The sequence below is a fragment of the Suricata suricatta genome, chromosome 7 (genome assembly GCF_006229205.1).
Source record: "Suricata suricatta isolate VVHF042 chromosome 7, meerkat_22Aug2017_6uvM2_HiC, whole genome shotgun sequence".
Classification (NCBI taxonomy): domain Eukaryota; kingdom Metazoa; phylum Chordata; class Mammalia; order Carnivora; family Herpestidae; genus Suricata; species Suricata suricatta.
This window is the reverse complement of record NC_043706.1, coordinates 124,956,590-124,974,962: the sequence shown is the minus strand read 5'-3', so window position 1 is coordinate 124,974,962 and position 18,373 is coordinate 124,956,590. Positions and strand designations below refer to the sequence as shown.

The window sequence follows — 18,373 nt, the reverse complement described above, 5'->3', positions numbered from 1 at the left end:
CATTAGTGTCTTATTTTAAAAAGTAATCTTGGGGGGTGCCTTGGGGGCTCAGGAGGTTAACTGTCTGACTTCAGCTCAGGTCATGATTTCACGGTTCATGGGTTCAAGCCCAGCATCAGGCTCGGAGTTGTCAGTCTCCTTCGTGGATTCTGTGTCTCCTTCTCTCTGTGCCCCTCCCAGTACATGCTCGCTCTCCCTCCCTCTCTCTCTCTCTCTCTCAAAAAAAAAAATTAGGGGCGCCTGGGTGGCTCAGTCAGTTGAGCGTCTGGCTTTGGCTCAGGTTATAATCTCATGGTTCGTGGGTTCGAGCCCCGTGTCAGGCTCTGTGCTGACAGCTAGCTCAGAGCCTGGAGCCTGCTTCAGATTCTGTATCTCCCTCTCTCTCTGACTCTCCCCTGCTTGTGCTCTCTCTGTCTCTCAAAATAAATAAATAAATAAAAATAAAAATAAATAAAGTAATCTGGAAAACTACAAGTTTAAAAAATCTTACTTTATGAATATTTCAATATGTATATACATTGTATTTTAAATACCACTCTTCCACTTGCAGTTATTTATCATGTAATTTGCTTAAATATAAGAAATGTAATTTTTTCTTTCTCAGAGAAGTTATTGTTAGTTACAGGATGCCTTTTCCTAAGTCCATTCTTCTGGAGTTAATTTCCTTTTAAAATAAGGATATGAATCTATACAGCCATTTCATTTTTAATTTAAAAATCTAGATACTTGTTAATAATGACATATTTGACTGAACTAACACTCAAAGGAAAAATCTTAATATTAAATCCTGAAATGCTGTAAGGAAATCTCCTACTTGATTTCAGGTTTTGGTTCCCCTCTCATGAGTTTTACGAATGTACGAAGGAACCCAATCTCACCTGTCTTTGATTGTAGGTTTCTCCTTGGTTCTTCAGGGGCCTCAATTGGCTGATCAGCCAGGAAAACTCGAGCTTGGTCGATTGCATTCAGGACAGAATACTCTTTCTCCTTTAACTCACGTCTCAGGGCCTTTGCAAAGAGAAGCAAAAGTTGAATTTGTAACCTACTGAGTTCACCAACTAATTGGACATCTTCAATGAGATTCCTGACCATACTTGTCAAGGGAATGACTAATAACCATTTAAGCAAGTTAGAAGTGAAAATATAAATTTTACACATATTAATGGTGAAATACACATAAAAGCAAAAAAATGATAGGACTTAAACATGCAAAACGAAAATCTTCACAACATTCACCTAAGAGAAATTGTTATAATATATTTGAACTTACTTGTATGTGAATGTACTTTTAGGGCTATCGCTACTGTCAGACTGCTAAAGTAGAACAGCCTGTTCAAAGATACCTTTTTCTTATAAGACTGACAAAAAAAAAATTACATCCAATGGTACTGAAGAAGGCAATTTCACAAGTAGTAATGAGATCCTCAGAAGCGCTTTACATTCTTTAGAATATATTAAAGAAAAAAACTAAGAGATAGAAACAAATTACAGTACACGAAATCAAAACTAAACCAAAGAGAACACATAAAAGACAGTCTCCAATTATCTTCAAATTCGTCCCATCTCTCATGCTGAGGCAATTACAATTTTTCCCTTGTGAGGTTTTTCATGCAAATGTATGATCCTCAGAAGTCTGCCTTTAGTACTTTTGTTCTTTTAAGTAGGGTTAAACTTTCACCTCTGCTCCCAGAAAATGTTTGGTGATTAAGACTCTAATTGACTCGTTTAAAAACAAAGCTCACTCACTGATGACTGCAAGGTAAGAGGAACCGGAGATTTTCTCTTGTACTATTTGACCGCTATATAACTAAATCAAAATCGTTGCTAATGTTATTGTTATCCTCTTAAAATTATACACAGAAACACCTAGTAGCTCTAATAATATTTTGCTTTTAGCGCAGTCCCCTGACATTGCATTACAAAAACTCTGTCTTTGTGTTCTAAAATACTGCATTGGAGTAATACTATTTTAGAATCAATAAAAGTTTTGCTTCCAACCACAAATATTTTTTTAAATGGCATTTGACATGTGTTGGGATGACAGGGTATTTGCAGGCTAAGTCCTCATCTTCCACAGTAGATAGAAGAAAAAACATCTAGAAACCCAGAATAATCAATCATCTGCTGTGAAAAACCAGAGCTGAGCACCAAAGAGACACCAGTGATGCCTTTGAAAGAGAACATCACTGCCGAGGAAGGTGAGGGGAGACGAGTGACAGAATGCTGGATTTTGTGATAAGCACTGTAAATACTACTTGACTTTTAAGCTATTTGCAATTGTTAACTTGACCAAAAATTTAAGTGAAAAGGACAAAAATAAACAATAACAAAAAAGCACCCACCCGCAAGTTCGATATAGTAATAATGGCAGGAAAGGGGATGAAGTAAAACTTGCTCTAAAATCCAGAGCTACACTTACATGGCATCCATAGAACCGAAGACAGACTGTGAGGCAAGCCCAAGTCAATAAACCCCCACATCAGCTAGCATCTAGGGGCATTAGATGACTATGTGACAGAGCAGCTTGTGAAGAAGTCTCAAGATGTGACATTCAAGGCAAACAAGACAATATTCTGACATTTAAAGCTTCTGATATATGGAAATGAAAGAGACAGAAGAGAAATGGGAAGACACATTCTAATGCAGAAATATCTGTACACATTTCCGGGTTTTGAGCCTATTCTTTAAGCTTAGATTACTGTGTTACAGCAAGAAGCTCCAGGTAAGTGAAAATACTCCTAGTATTTACTTCCCGAAGCACCCGGAAATATACAATATGAAATAATAATGTGAAAGAGCATGTTGCTGAAAAGACAGCAGTGAAAAACAATGGGGAATGTATCAGATTTATAAAAATTTTAGTGATCAAGAATATTATCCCCCAAGCCCCAATCTAACCAGTAAATGTGGGAGAGGTAAAGATTCTTCAAATAACTGGCAAGGGCTCTGCTGGGTTTCTTCTTTTGGAAAGTGAAGTCCCAGACACAACCCTATTTAGGACAAGCTGCTAATGGGAAGGTGAAGGAACCAGAACATCTCCTCTTTCTGGTTGATCAAATCGGATGAGGATTCAGGCATGGGCAGTATTTACAGACTTGGCACAAAAGCAAAACCAGGAAACACCAACTGGGTGATGATGTGGAAGGGAATTAACACCTGAGAGAAGACAGAACATAAAGGAATGTGACTCAGAGAACGGAGAACAGAAGCAGACCTGGTCCTCAGGAAACATAAAATGATTATGGGATCTCATGGTGGAGAAAGAAAATAATATGATCCATATGACTTAGGTGTGCAGTAGTGCAACGCTGGAGGTTCTGTATTATTATTAGTCCACAACATGTGCATTGAGTAGGAGTCTGGGGAGGGGAAATGGCATAGGAGAGATCTGTGTTAAAACTATATTTAGAATTTCAAACCTCTGAATGGAAATATATGTTTGTCTACAGGAAGAATATTTGGGGAAGCTAACCTGTCCACTTCCCTGATGGCTGGGATTTTATCACTCTAACACAGATGCTCTCATGATGGGCAATTTCACTGGCTGGCTATCTTCTCTGCCTGGAAGGCTCTTTCCCCAGGTATCCACATGGCATATTCCTTATCCCAAGAGGCCTTTTCAGTGAGACCCACCCACCCATGCTATTTAACGTAGAATTCCATTTTTCCCATCCGCTACATTTTCCAACACCTTCTACTATGCAAGGTAGGTATTTAGTTATTAGGATTATTGTCTATTGTCTGTTTCTCTCAGAGAAAGTATAAGCTCCACAAGGCCAAGGACATTTTCTGGTTTTTGGTTTGTTTGGTTTTTGTTTTTCATTGTAGTAAACAAGGCACCCACATCAGTGCTTTGGGACCTAGTAGAGCTAGGGGGCGTGGAACTGCTGCCTGGTGGAGGTGGTATCTAAATTGAGTCTTTCAGAGAGAGAAGAGTACTTTCAAAAGGGGAAACAAAACTCTCGAAGAAGAATAAAGGAGTATGACAGAGTGTGCATTTAGGGGACTGCAAACATTACGTGCTGAAGAGCCGAGCAGATATCAGGTCACAAAAACCGCTGTATGATGCCCGAACTCAGCATCTGAGACCACCAGTAACAGGCACGGGAAGCTCTGAAAAGGTGGACAAGGTGGTGGTGGGAGGCGGGGGAGGGTATAACTGTCAGATTTACATTTCTGGTTTTTACAAAATCATTGTCAAGTCTCCTAGATTCATGAAAAACAAATCTGAGTCTGAGAAAGCCCCCCTCCAGAGGACTGGAGAATCTGTTTTCCTTCCTAACCACATTAGACTTCAGCACTTTTTGAAACACTCTGCATAGGGTGTTGGCAAGGGAATGTCTGGTGGACTCCTTTGATATGCCAAGGTGGGGGGGTAGAAGAGGCAAGTGCGGGCAGGTGGGAATCATTCCAAGGAAGGAAAAAAATGTTGGGCTCAAGCCCTAATGCCAACTCACCAACAATACATCCTGGAGAAGAGCACGCATTTATTTAATAATATCATACAATATTTTGCAAATTTAATTTTGTTAGTCAATTTGTCCTATTTCCATTATATTTAATTGCATGTCAGAAATGGGTTTAACTGTCAACAGTATTATACATATGATCATTTCACCACCCTTTACCTCTCACTTAGACATAAAAAAAAAAAAACCCAGCATTTCCTAACCACCTGGTGAACATTAATAGTAAGATAATTAGCCTCCGACAGAGTTGTTTTGTATACAGAGCTACAAAGTGGCATTCAGTTTCAGGTTGTAATATCACGTGACTTCTATATGGGCTGCCTTCAGTGAGTATAACATAATCTAATCGGAATTTTTCTATTTTAATGACTTTATATTTTCATTCAAAACAATTCTGTTCTCAGGCAATAACGAGTATTGGCAAAGATGTGAAGCTGGAACTCTGACATACTGCTGGTAGAATAATAAAGTGGTGCAGCCACTTTGAAAAACAATTTGGCAGTTCCTTCAAACGTTAACCAAAGGGTTACCAGATGACGCAGCAAGTCCACTTCTATGTATATACCCCAAAGAACTGAAAGTTTAAGTCTACATAAAAATCTGTACATGGATGTTCATAGCAATATCATTCATAACAGCCAAACTGTGGACACAGCCCAAACATTAACTGATGACCAGATAAACATAATGTTGTATATGCAAAAAATGATAATCTCATTCAGCAATAAAAATGAATGACATACTGATACATGCTACAACATGGAGGAGCTTTGAAAATGTTATGCTAAGTGAAAGAAGCCAGACACAGAAGTCCATTACTATGAAATGCCCCAATAGGTAAGTGTATAAAGACAGAAAGTAGAACAGGGGTTTCTTGGGGCTAGACAGTTGGGGGAAGAGTGGCAGAGTGACTGGTCAAGGGCATGGGGTATCTCTTGGGGATAATGTTCTAAATTTAGAGAGTGATGATGGTCATACCATCCTGTGAATATACTAACAGCTATTGAACTATTCACTTCAATTTCATACGATGTGAATAATATCTCAATAAAATTATTATTAAAATAATAATTCTGTTCTTTCTCCCAAAAACGTTCCCTACGTATGTGTCTATTTCTCAGCTCTCTCCCTACCCATCTGCAAATAGCTCACTCTGTATGCTCCCACTCTCAGAGTTCCCAGAGCACTTTCTATTTCTCTGACAGCTCATCCTGATATACTGTGACCGTGCATCTGTCCTCTCCATTACATTGTCAGTTCTTCTAGGTTAAGGCTCACATCTTAATCATTCAAAATTCTCTTCAGTGCTTGCCTGGACATATATAGGAAGTACTCAGTAACTGCTTAGGGAATAAGGAATAAAAGAAGAAATGCTTTCAGATTAAATACCAGGTAAAATTCCACAACATAGAAGAGCAAAAAATCATGAAGTCTCCCTCATGCAATTATTCTAAATTGGAGTAACTATTAGAATCCATTTGACCTATATACTTTGCAAATTATTAGTAAATAGTTTTTTGAGGCAAAGTTAGTTTTCTCCTATTGCCTAATTATCAGAAGTACTTTTTAAAGATTTTATTAAGTAATCTCTACATCCAATATGAAGCTAGAACTTATAATCTCAGTATCAAGAGTCTTAGGCTCTACAGACGGAGCCAGCCCTTCCTATCATCTGATTATCAGCTAGTAAATACTAAATATTTTACTTTATTATTGATTACTATTTAATTAATAGTAAATATCTTCTTTTTTTCTCCCTGGAGAAACAAGTATCAGATTTCTCTGAAAGGGGTGGTACAGGCTCACTCCATCTTCCCTTTTTTAATCCACATCCCGATCCAGTAGGTAACTACTGTATAGAGCATAGTTTTCAAAACGACTGCAGTCATTACATTGAAGGTTGAGTCTGTTATTACTACTGTGTATCAAATCCATCTGAAATGCATTGGCTAAAAACAACGAGGACTTAGTTTTCACAATTCTTTGGATTTGCAACTTGACCAGCTCTTCACCTGATGCCACCAAAGATAATTCCTGTGGCTATAGTCATCTGTGGTTGAACAGGGGTTGCGAGTCCAAGATGGGCTCATTCACAGGTCTGGAAATTATTGTGAACTAGTGGCTGGCATACCTCAGTTTCCCTCAGTATGGTTGTCTAAATGCACAGTAATTTGGACTGGGCTTCTTCAAAGCCTGGTAATTAGTGTTCCCAAAGAGCAGAGTGACAGCTGCAAGATCTCTTAGAGCAGCTCTGCCCTATAGAACATTCTGCAATGATAACAATGTTATAAAATCACACTTTCTAATATGGTAACCACTGGTTGCTTGTGACTACTTGATACTTGAACTATGCCCAATACAATTGAAGTACTGGATTCTAAATTTTGTCTCATAATTTATTTAACTTAAATATAAACGGTCGCATATAGACAAGGGTTACCACATTGGACAATGCAGTTCTAGAATGGGCACTTCTGCCACATTCTATTATTGGGAGCAAGTCTTGAGGACCCGCATAAATTCAAGAGAATGGAGAAATACAGTGCATTTCCTGGTGAGGAGATCAGCAAAGACCCTTAGCAGAGGGGCCAACATATAGAGAATCATGATTCATTATTGTAACAATCTACCACACAATAAAGGGGAAAGGGAGGGTTGGGGTAGGAATGAGGATGGGTAATATTTCATGTAAGTAGTCATGGGAGGCATCTCAAAGACAGCGACACCGAAGAAAGCTGAAGGGGGTGAGGAAGCCAGCCATAACAATAGCTGGCAAAAGAGCAAGGCAGGCAGGGCGAACTGCAAACACAAAAGCCCTGAGAGAGGTGCTTGCCCAGCTTGGCAGGCTGGCATTGTCAGAGCTGGTGAACAAAGGACGGGGGTGACTGCTTCTGGAAAAATGTTTTCTATCATGAAAGTTAGAGGGAAGTAAGTCTTTGTGGTTGATAGGAAAGGCATCAGTAACCACATTCTTCTTATACAGGCCACATCTAGCTACCTTGCTGACTCAAGGCCTGGCCATTACGCTAAGAATGCTCTCTGTGACAACCTTGCCATAAGCCTATGCATTTTCCATTCTAAGAGTCCAAAGACCTCAATCCCCCTCCGGGGCAAGCACATGTGAAATCCAGCTCTGGCCTGTAGCACTAGACCAGATCAGTTTTAAGAAGAAGATACAAAAACTACAATTGAAACTGTATTTTTGTTTCTTTTCTTTTTTAAAATGTTTATTTATTTGGGGAAGAAAGAGAGAGACAGACCATGGGCAGGGAGGGGCAGACAGAGAGGAAGACACAGAATCCGAAGCAGGCACCTGGCTCCAAGTTGTCAGCACAGAGCCTGATGTAGGGCTCAAACCCATGGGCCATGAGATCATGACCTGAGCCAAAGTTGGATGCTTGACCACCTGAGCCACCCAGGTGCCCCTGAAAACTGTATTTTAAAAGTTATATGCTCTGAAGTTTTTCATATGAGGACATATGGTCAAGAGTAATAAATAAAAAGCAAAATGTCCAATCTTCTCTCTCATCCTAAGGTGTCATAAGAATGTATGACAGAGTTTTCCAAAAAAGATTTCCACCAACACAGACAATTTAAAAGATACTAAATTCAGATGATCTGAAGGAAATATGCTAAACACAAGAGCAGTCAGCAATTCATAAGCCATGATCCCAGGCCTTAAGGAACTTATAGGTGACAGAGAAGAGGAGAATGCTGGTCACCATGGGTGACATGCCACAGATCTTTGAGAGAGGTACAAACAGGGCACTGAGGAAAAAGACAGAAGGTGGAGGGAGGCAAAGGAGGTACAAGCAACCTTTCCAAAAATATGTGAACTGTGTGTTGAAAAAGAGACTGGAATTAGATTCAAGGTAATTAAGGGAAAAGCAATTCAAGGAAACAGAATGAACAGGTGAAGTAATCTAATCTTTCATGGTTTTCCCTTTGAAGCAGCTTCTGTATGTTCATTAAAACTAAATGCAGCCCTGGAATGTCTGAGTAATGATGACCTGATTCATATATCAGAATTTAACTACTAAAATCGAGTGTTTTTATTCTCAACAGAATTTCTCCCAGCCCAACACCCCGTTTAGCAGAGCCCACCTTTCCTGTCATTTCTGGGCTCCTTTCAAACTCAGCGTGCTGTTTGGCCACTTACCAGTATTCCTAGGAGTTTCAGGCAGCAGAGTAAATTGCCCCTCATTCAACCTTAAATGCCTAAGAGAGATTCTCAATGATCCTCCTGTAATGTCTAGGAACACTTCTCCCCACTTGCTATAATTGGGAAGGAAAGGAAATGAGATAAGAAGGTATAGATCTCCCTTCATTTATGATGGAGTTATGCCTGGATAAGCCCATCATAAGTTCATAATATCCTAAGTCAAAAATGCACTGAGGGGCACTTGGGTGACTCAGTCAAGCCAACTTCAGTTCAGGTCATGATCTCATGGTTCATGAGTTTGAGCCCTGCATTGGGCTCTGTGCTGACAGCTCAGAGCCTTGGAGGCTGCTTCAGATTTTGGGTCTCCCTCTTTTTGCTCTCTCTCTCTCTCTCAAAAGTAAATAAGCATTAAAAAGTGCATTGAATATACCTAATCTACTAAACATCATAGGTTAGCCTAGCCTATCTTAAATGTGCTCAGAAACCTGCATTAGCCCACAGCTGGGCAAAATCATCTAATACAAAGCCTATTTTAGAATAAAGTTGGCTATCTCATGTAATGTATTAAATACTGTACTGAAAGTAAAAAGCAGAATGGTTGCATGGAAACAATGGTTGTCAAGTTGGCCCTTGTGACAACATGGTGGCCTGGGGGCTGTGGCTGCGACTGCTGAGGCTCATGGGAGGGGACTTCCTGCGTAACACCAGCCCAGGAAAAGATCCAAATTCAAAATTCGAAACACAGTTTCTCCTGAATTCCTACGGCTTTTGCACCATCATAAAGTTGAAAAACCATGGGGCGCCTGGGTGGCTCAGTCGGTTAAGCCTCCGACTTCGGCTCAGGTCAGATCTCACGTTCGTGGGTTCGAGCCCCGCGTCAGGCTCTGTGCTGACAGCTAGCTCAGAGCCTGGAGCCTGCTTCCAGTTCTGTGTCTCCTTCTCGCTCTCTGCCCCTCCCCCTCTCATGCTCTGTCTCTCTCTATCAAAAATAAATAAAACATTAAAAAAAAAGTTGAAAAACCGTAAGTCCACCATTGTTATGTCAGGGACTGTCTGCATAAACAAGTGACTATGGTGGCTTAACGTCTCAAAGTCTCTCAGGTCAATCAGCTGCCGTTGATTTTCGTCATGAACATGGCACTGGCTCACGGGAGTGGCTGAGCTGATGCCAAGCAAATAGCAGTAATATCAGTTACTCCAGGCAGCATTGACACGGGCAGGATCTTGCAAATCCCTTGATATGAAAATTAGGGCTGAGAAAATCTGGCAGAAGGGGAGGAATTCCTGACATCCCCTTCTGTCCTAAACTTGCCAAGTGTTACACTGCACTGTGACAATGGGAAAAGAGACACACAGTGCGTGAGGACCAAATCTTGTATCATCCCCTGATCTTTAAGGAACAACGGTCACCTCTCCTTTTTTATTTATTTATTTATTTATTTATTTATTTTTATTTATGTGAGAGAGAGAGAGAGAGAGAGAGAATCCTAACCAAGCTCCACATTGTCAGCACAGAGGCTGATGTGGGTCCCAAACTCACAAACCGTTAAGATGGTGACTTGAAGCAAAATCAAGAGTTGACTGCACAACCAACTGAGCTACCCAGGTGCCCCCGCTTTTCCTTAATCTAAAGCCATTATCCAAATTGTCTCTATAGAAAGTGCCAGAGTTCACTGAGATGCACTTTTCCTAAAATTTTCTAGATCATGATACCAAATTAGAGATAAAGCAGATTTTTTTTTTGGTTCTCCTGCTAAAAGCCCTCCAATGGCTTCAAGTAAATTCTAAACTTCCTACCAAGATCTAGACCTTTCCTGCTCTCCAACCTCAACTACTAAAAGTACCCTAATTTCCAGGCTCAGTCTTCATTTCTGTTCCTAGGATATGCCTTGGCATATCCACAAAGTTTGCGCTTTCAATCTTCAAAAGCACAAAATCTCCTTCTTGTTGTTTAGATCTCAACACTTGGTATATATGTTGGATGGATGAATGAAGAAAGGAGTAAATAGACTCGAAAGAATCAAGTCAGAACTCCCAGGGACTGGGAGTTCATATGAACTGGTCTGCAAAGAAAGCAGCATGGCTTTGGGTAGGAGGCTCTGGGCAGCTAAGGAGGGAAGGAGTCACCTCCTCTAGCCCTTCATAGAAAAAGTTAGTTCTCGATATACCGTGTGCTTTCTTAGTGCTCTCACTGGCCCTCATTGGTCAACATCAAAGAGATTCCCAAGAGTTGTTTTTCCAGACTCTTCAGTGTCACAGCACCAATACGATCCTTGTTATTAGTGTGAATGTCATCCGGCTCCCCAGCAGAGCCAGCCCTCTCTCTTCTGAGCCTCTCCAGCGCTGGCTGTCTGTTTTGCTGGATCATTCATCCCACATGCCTGTCCTGGCTTCTTTGTAGACCCGACTCCTGTACCAGACTGAGCCCTCCACGAAGGCTCACGTCTATGCCCCAGAGGAAAGAGCAGGAACTCAATGAATTTATGTATGAAAGAAGAAGGAGATATGTAGAAAACTGTTCTGTGGTATAGTAAAAGCAGAGATTAGTAGCCAAAAGCCTGTGTGACAATCCAGCATGCACCATGGAAGCACACTCTTACCTACCATGAGCCCTTGGGTTTGTCCTGAAGCTTCTCTGCACGTTAATAACAAAACCTCTCATTTTACTAACTTCGCAGGTGAGACAGTGAATGTGAACATATCTCAAAACTATTTAGCATTGTGGAATAACTAGTTACTTTAAAAATGATGCTAGCCTAAAGTCTTACCAACTTTTTTTGCTCTTCTATAAGACAGAATTCTTCCCTCAGCTTTGGTTCACTGCAACTTGTGAAGGAAAGTTCTGGCTATCTTATCTATAGCTTTGGATGATGGAGATGGGCACCCAACCTTCCATTAGCAGAAAAAAACTGAATTTAAGGGAACAATTATTTCATTCTGAGAAAAAATGGAATTACATGATTCTCCACGATTAAGCAAAAATGTCTGGAAAGTATAAAACTGAGTGGCAAGCTTCTTATGTCCCTTTAGATTTTTAGAAAGCAAACATAAATGCAATGACTTTTTGTGAGCTCATTTGTTCCACACTAAAACAGCAAAGCAAAGCTCTATGATGACAAAAATGGCTAGCAACACTGGCATGGAATAGCATTTTAATGCTAACAATACAAGGTCCACAGGAAAGGGGAAAAAATGAGAAATCACAGGCAAGGGTGCCGTGAAACTTCACTCTCATATGTTGCTAGTGGCGGAAAATTGGTTCAATCACTTGGGAAAGTAGGTTGGCAATATATCATGAGTCATCACTATGTTCATATTGTGTGAAACAAGAATTTCACCTTTGAGAATATATCCTAGGAAAATGATCCAGAAAAAGCTACAAACACAGAGGTTTTCATTATAAAGTTATTTAGAATTAAAAAGATTTGAAAGCAATTTAAATATCTAACACCTGGAAAATATTTAGGCTCACTAGGGTATGGTTACTCTAAGGACCATTACGTAACCTTGAAAAATTACTGTGATAATGACTGTATAGCAACATGAAGAAATAGACATGACATATAGCTAAGTAAGAAAGTCAGGATTAAAATGATGTGCCCTATTAGAACTGCGTGAAATGCAAAGAGGAAATATTCATGCAAAATGAAGGTGGTTGCCTTACTGTAATAAAATTAAGGTCAATTTTTGTTCTTTATTTTATAAAATATGTAATGATATTTTCAGAACTTAAAATTTAAGAAAGGAATACTAAATGGGATCTAGTTCATTTATCATTGAACAAATTATCACTTTTATTTATTTTTATTTTTTTACTGAAGTGTAATTGATATCCAATATCCTATTAGTATCAGGTGTACAGCATAGTCACTTGATATTTTCATACATTACAAAATGATCCCCATGCTAAGTCTAGTTCCCCTTTGTCATCATACAGAACCATCACAATACTATTGACTATATTCCTTATGTTGTATATTACATACTCACGACTTACTAATTTTATAACTCTAAGTTCGTACCTCTTAATCTCCTTCACCTACTTCACCCACCTACCAACCCCTCCCCATTCTGGTAACCAACAGTTTGTTTACTATATCTATGAGTCTGTTTCTGTTTTGCTAATTCATTTGTTTTGCTCTTAGGACTCCACATGTAAGTGACATCATACAGTATTTGTCTTTCTCTGTCTGACTTATTTCACTTAGCATAATACCCTCCATGTCTACCCATGTTGTTGCAAATAGCAAGATTTAATTTTTTTTTAATGGGTAAGTTATACTTTATATATATATTCCATTGTGGGTGTATCTTCTTCATCTGTTCATCTATTGATGGACACTGAAGTTACTTCCACATCTTGGGTATAAATAAATAAACATATGGGTGCATATATGTCCTCAAACTGATGTTTACATTTTCTTCAGATAAATACCCAGAAGTGGAATTGCTGGATCATCTAGCAGTTCTATTTTTAATTTTTTGAAAAAGTATAGAATGTTTCATGAATTAATATATCATCCATGCACAGAGGCCATGCCCTTCAATCTTCTCTGTATCATTCCAATTTTAGTATACACACTGCTGAAGCAAGCACAAATTACTACTCTTAAAAAACAGCATTATTAGAGCACCTGGGTGGCTCAGTCAGTTAAGTGTCCAACTTGATTTTGGCTGAGGTCATGATTTCAAGTTTGTTGGGTCTGAGTTGGGTGCCAGGCTCAACGATGACATCACAGAATTTGCTTGGGATTCTCTTTCTCCCTCTCTTTCTCTGCCTCTTCCCAGCTTGCACTCACTCTCTCTCTCTCAAAATAATCTTTAAAAAAAAAGGGGGGGGCTGTTAAGGCTGAAACCAGTGTTTAAGAGAAAAAATTGTAAGAATGAAGTGAGCAAGTGTGAGTAGGAAGCAGGTCACATCCATTCTGAGGACTGTGACTTTTATTCTGAATCAAATGGGAAGCCCTGGGGAGTTCTGATTCATTGGAATAAGGAATACTCTGGCCACTGTACTGAGAATAACAGAGACTAATAATTGTAGCTCCTAATAGCAGGTAAGAGGTAATCAGATTCTGAGGTTATATTTTGAACATGGAACCAATAGGATTTTCTAACAGAATATGAGAGAAAGACAAGATTGAAAGTGATTTTTTTATTTAAGCAACCAGAATAGATTTCTTTTCACTGAAATAAGGGAAGATCTGGGAGAATTATTTTGAGCAGCAAGTTCAGGAATTCAGTTTGGACATTCTAAGTCTGAGATGTCTATTAGATATCCAAGTATATGTGACATATAAGTAGATATAAATTTTGTGGTGATTTGTTGAAAGCCATTTCTGAACTCACTAAGTTGAGAAAATTCCTTGTGAGTAAGGCAGGTTTGCAAGGCCTCTTGCTGTCAGATGGTGACCGATATCCACCCCCACTCAATAATTTTTGCTTGAGCACCAACCCCCAAGGCACCTTGTTGACTGGTATCAGGAGTGACTTGTTCCCTTGTTCTAAAATATGCAGATTGCACCTTGTGAAGGAATTTAATATAGGAATTTTTTCATTTGTGATTATAGGAGCAAATATTACATTTCCTAAGAAACCTTTCTTACTTCTCCTCAAGAAAACAGGCTATTGACCCTCGGATCACAAAGAACTAACTTTTGCCTTTGCTATGCTAAAAACACTGTTTTGTATTTAAACGCTAAAGATACTTTCCTTCCCCATGTGATAAGCATCTAGTCGCCTATTGATAAAGATTATGCATGAGTCTTCTACCAATCTATGTTCTGGGAAACTTTTATATGACAAAGAATTTGTCATCATAAATCATTGTCTAAGGCAAATGCCACTTCTGTACTGACCCCATACATTTTTTCCATAAATAAAGGTGACTCTTCAGTCAGCGCAGAGATGCCTGCCTGGTGATCAGAAAGAAACTCGAGGCTCTCTCACTCTCTCTCACCGACACTGTCCATCCTTCAGGGAACCCTGGACCTGCTGGAGCTGGACTCCGGCAGTGACTGGCATATAGATGGCATATAAAAGAGGAGGTCTGCTGAGTTCAGGAAGGAATGGCAATAGAGGGGTTGGCATGACCTGGCCCCTGTGCATTCCACTTTCAGGAGGCTGAGAAAACAAAAAGGAGTCAGCGAGGAGATCGAGAAGGAGCCACCAGTGAGGTAAGAAGAGAATCTGCACAGCATAGTGTTCTAGAAGTCAAGCAAAGAAAATGAACACAGGAACCATTAAGGAGTTGACAGGAAAAGGAAGGACTGAAAATAGACCTCTGGTCACATTGCTGCTGACACTCACACACAGAGATAGGGTAAGTTATAATGAGGGGCGTGTGAGCGAGAGTGGGGGTTCAGGATGGCTTACTAACAAGAAGGAATGCATGAAGTGAGTTTAAAGAAGCTTTCGTTACTGTAAACGTACTGTTTTATGTATGTCAAAACATAAACATTAATGTTTTTCTTGATGCCAGCAGGTCTGACTTTATGATTCATAGAGCTCCTTGTTCAAATATTATTAAGAATTTCAAGATGGCAGCCCCAAAGCACTAAACCAAGGGCAGGGGCCTGTTAAGAGTGAAGCTTGTGTGACTGTCACTGCATGGACACACGCCTACGAAGCCGGCCCGAGACGCAGGGCATCTCAGCTGTAACAGACAGAAGGGTTGCTGGTCCAGCAGCCTCCTTTAGCTTCTGGTTTAAAAAACCAAAAAAACCCCCCACTTACTATTTATTGGAGAAAACAAGCAGAAAAAATAAATGATATAAACATAAGAAGAATCTGTTAGAATGTAATTTACTTTTTTTTCCCCAACTTGCTTTCAAAGCTAAATCAGCATATATGGATCTGAAGTCATTTCAGTATGACAGCAAAAAAGGGCAGAAGAGTCATTAAGTTTGATAGCACTAATAAAACTACATGAGAAAAGGGAAAGAAAACAGGCTTACTTTTCATTAGTATGCAGACAAAATAAAAAAAAAGTCTCCTTCACAGTGCTTTAAAAGTTTTGGTTAACGTCCCTAAATGAACATTTAATATATAAATTCATTTTGGTTCCACCCCATTGACATGAAAAACGATGCCTGAGTCGGAATACTAAGTATAAAATGCTAAAACTAAGATAGGAATCCTTTGGTTTCTCACAGGAGTAGCAGAGTATCTTTCCTACACTTCTCAAAATGCATGCACATGTGAATGTGCTCCTTTATTCGGCTAATACACTTGATATCTACTTTACCAGGTTCCACATCAAATGCTAAACTTGTACTTTTTTTCTCTTTCAGCCTCATTCTAAGTAGAATTGAGAAGGGAGGTAAGCAACACCTCTTGCTCCACTGCACACTCCAAATCATGTCATGACTCATTTGGAGGATCTTCCCTCCAGGAGTTTTGGTAACAATCTTAAGTGAATTCTTACTCCAAAGATCTCTTTTTGGCTCAAAAGCTACTTGCTCTGTGAAGCTTTCCCCAATCTTCCCAAGTACAGAAAATCATGATTCATCTGTGTCTCCCTGGCCATGTGTTCATGCTCACATTACTGTGCCTGGTTTTCAAGTCTCTGTTGCTAGATGATGAGATCGGTGACAGCAAAATTTAGTCCTTTTTGTATATAGTTTTTTTTTTTTTTTGAGAGACAGCGAGAGTGCCATTAGGGGAGGGTCAGAGAGAGACGAGACACAGAACCTGAAACAGGCTCCAGGCTCTGACCTAGCTGTTAGCACAGAGCCCGACGTGGGGCTTGAACCCATGAACCATGAGATCATGACCTGAGCTGAAGCTGGACGCTTAACCAACTGAGCCACCCAGGCGCCCCAGCAAAATTAGTCTTATGAAGTAATAGACCCCCAGTAGCTAGCAAAGTACATGGCAAATATAAACTGCAACACACAAGTTTTTGAATGAATAAAGTGTTAGATAAATGAAACCAGGGTAAATATATCCAGAGGCAGTTCATTAGAAATGGGCTGCTCAATTAAGGGGGTGGACTGTATATAATTGCTTGGTTTTATATACCTCTATTTCCCGCCACAGTTGTTGTCCACTCAATTTTATCGCCCGACAGTGATAGCTCTTAAGGTGCCTTGCCTCTCCCTCTAAACTTGGATATTCTGTGGCCCTTTAGGGTCAAGTTCCAATGGTACTGATCAGGCTTAGGAGATAAATCAACTGCAGACAACTAAATGGAGTGTGGCAGGTAGGGGTCGCTTCACTCTGAGGGTGGTTGCTTCCAGGAATGAATACAAGTAATAGCTTTACTAACCGTCCTTAGCAGGCTATGCTTTTAATAAGAAGGAAGTCAACATAGGTGCCAATGGCTAGAGGAAACTTGAAAATTAATCAGTTTTAGAAAAAGGTGAATCTCCCATATTAGGTAACTTTATCACACAGCAAGACCTTGAAATTGCAGATTTGCAAGTGGAGTCTCAGATTACCATATGGAGAGAATAATCCCCCCCACACAGCATACATTTAATGGTGGCATGTTTTTGATTGAAAGACAATGTTTGAATTTGTTACTTTACTAAGTAAGTTTGCAAATGTCCTAGGGGTGCCTGCTTGGCTCTATCAGTTAAGCATTCAACTTGGGTTCAGGTCATGATCTCATGGTTTGTGAGTTTAAGCTCCAGGTCAGGCTCTGTGCTCACAGCTCAGAGCCTGGAATCTGCCTCAGATTCTGTGTCTCGCTCTGTCTGCCCCTCCTCTGCTCACACACTGCATGTGTCTCTCTCTCTCAAAAATAAACATTAAAAAAAAGGCCCAAATGTCCTGACTCTTAGACAGTGAGGTTTGGATACAGGAATTAAACTGATTTCAGTAAAGGACAGAGGGGCCCTGAGGGAACAGACAAACTCACTAAAATTATACTGGAATCATATACTTTCAATTATTTTTGGTGATTTCCTTTTCTAAAATCAAACATGTATTCTATCAGAAGAAGGGTGTTACAGCTTGACCACAGTCTCTACATAACTTACATTGTTCAGAAAATGAAGTGCAAAGTGAACAGCAAAAACTGCATTTGGCAATTTTATCCAATGTTAGAGTATGTGACTAAAATAAATTCAGAACATACAAATGAATGCTATATGCACTGTAGGTGCTTTCTATGTAATTGTGGACTGAATGATAATCTCACGTCCTTGAAAGTGAAGCTGCATACAAGCGACCTCAATGTTTGTAAAATTTTAAAAATGATATGAAAAATTTAGGTCATTAGGTGGGAAAATTCAACTATATCCATTTATTCTAAAAGTCATTAAAATACAACATGTTTTAAAGTAGTAATTTATTTTGACATTTGAGGATATTAAATATGTACCCATATGAGAAAAATTAATACAGCTCTGGGGGTTACAAACAGACACTTACAAAGACCGGAAGGTGACTCTGTTTAATTTTATAAGTTAATCCTGGAGAATAAGTAATGGGGGCTATTTCTGCTGGGCAGTATTAGATGGTAAGTAATACGTATAATACGGGGTTTTTTTTTTAATGCTTATTTGTTTTATTTTGAGATAGAGAGAGGGAAAGCAAGCAGAGGAAGGGCAGAGAGGGGGAGAGAGAGAGCAAGAGAGAGAGAGAGAGACAGAGAGGGAATCCCAAGCAGCCCCCACACTGTCACCGCAGAGCCTGAGGCAGGGCTCGATCTTACAAACTGCAAGGTTGTGATCTGAGCTGAAATCAAGAGTCAGATGCTTAACCAATTGAGCCACCCAGGTGCCCAAATACGCTTTGA

The 18,373-nt window shown here is 39.7% G+C and overlaps 1 protein-coding gene and 1 non-coding gene across 2 annotated transcripts in view; both read right to left on the bottom strand.

Annotated features, from left to right (window-relative positions):
- UTRN (utrophin) overlaps positions 1 to 18,373 on the bottom strand; it is a 507,319-nt gene that overhangs the window by 110,101 nt on the left and 378,845 nt on the right. The window contains exon 55 of the mRNA XM_029943246.1: positions 879 to 1,008. Within this exon, the coding sequence (XP_029799106.1) occupies positions 879 to 1,008 (130 nt within the window). The remainder of the gene's footprint in view (positions 1 to 878; positions 1,009 to 18,373) is intronic.
- Positions 13,118 to 13,226, bottom strand: LOC115297271. Its single transcript, XR_003911372.1, has one exon. It is a non-coding gene; the product is annotated as a U6 spliceosomal RNA (small nuclear RNA).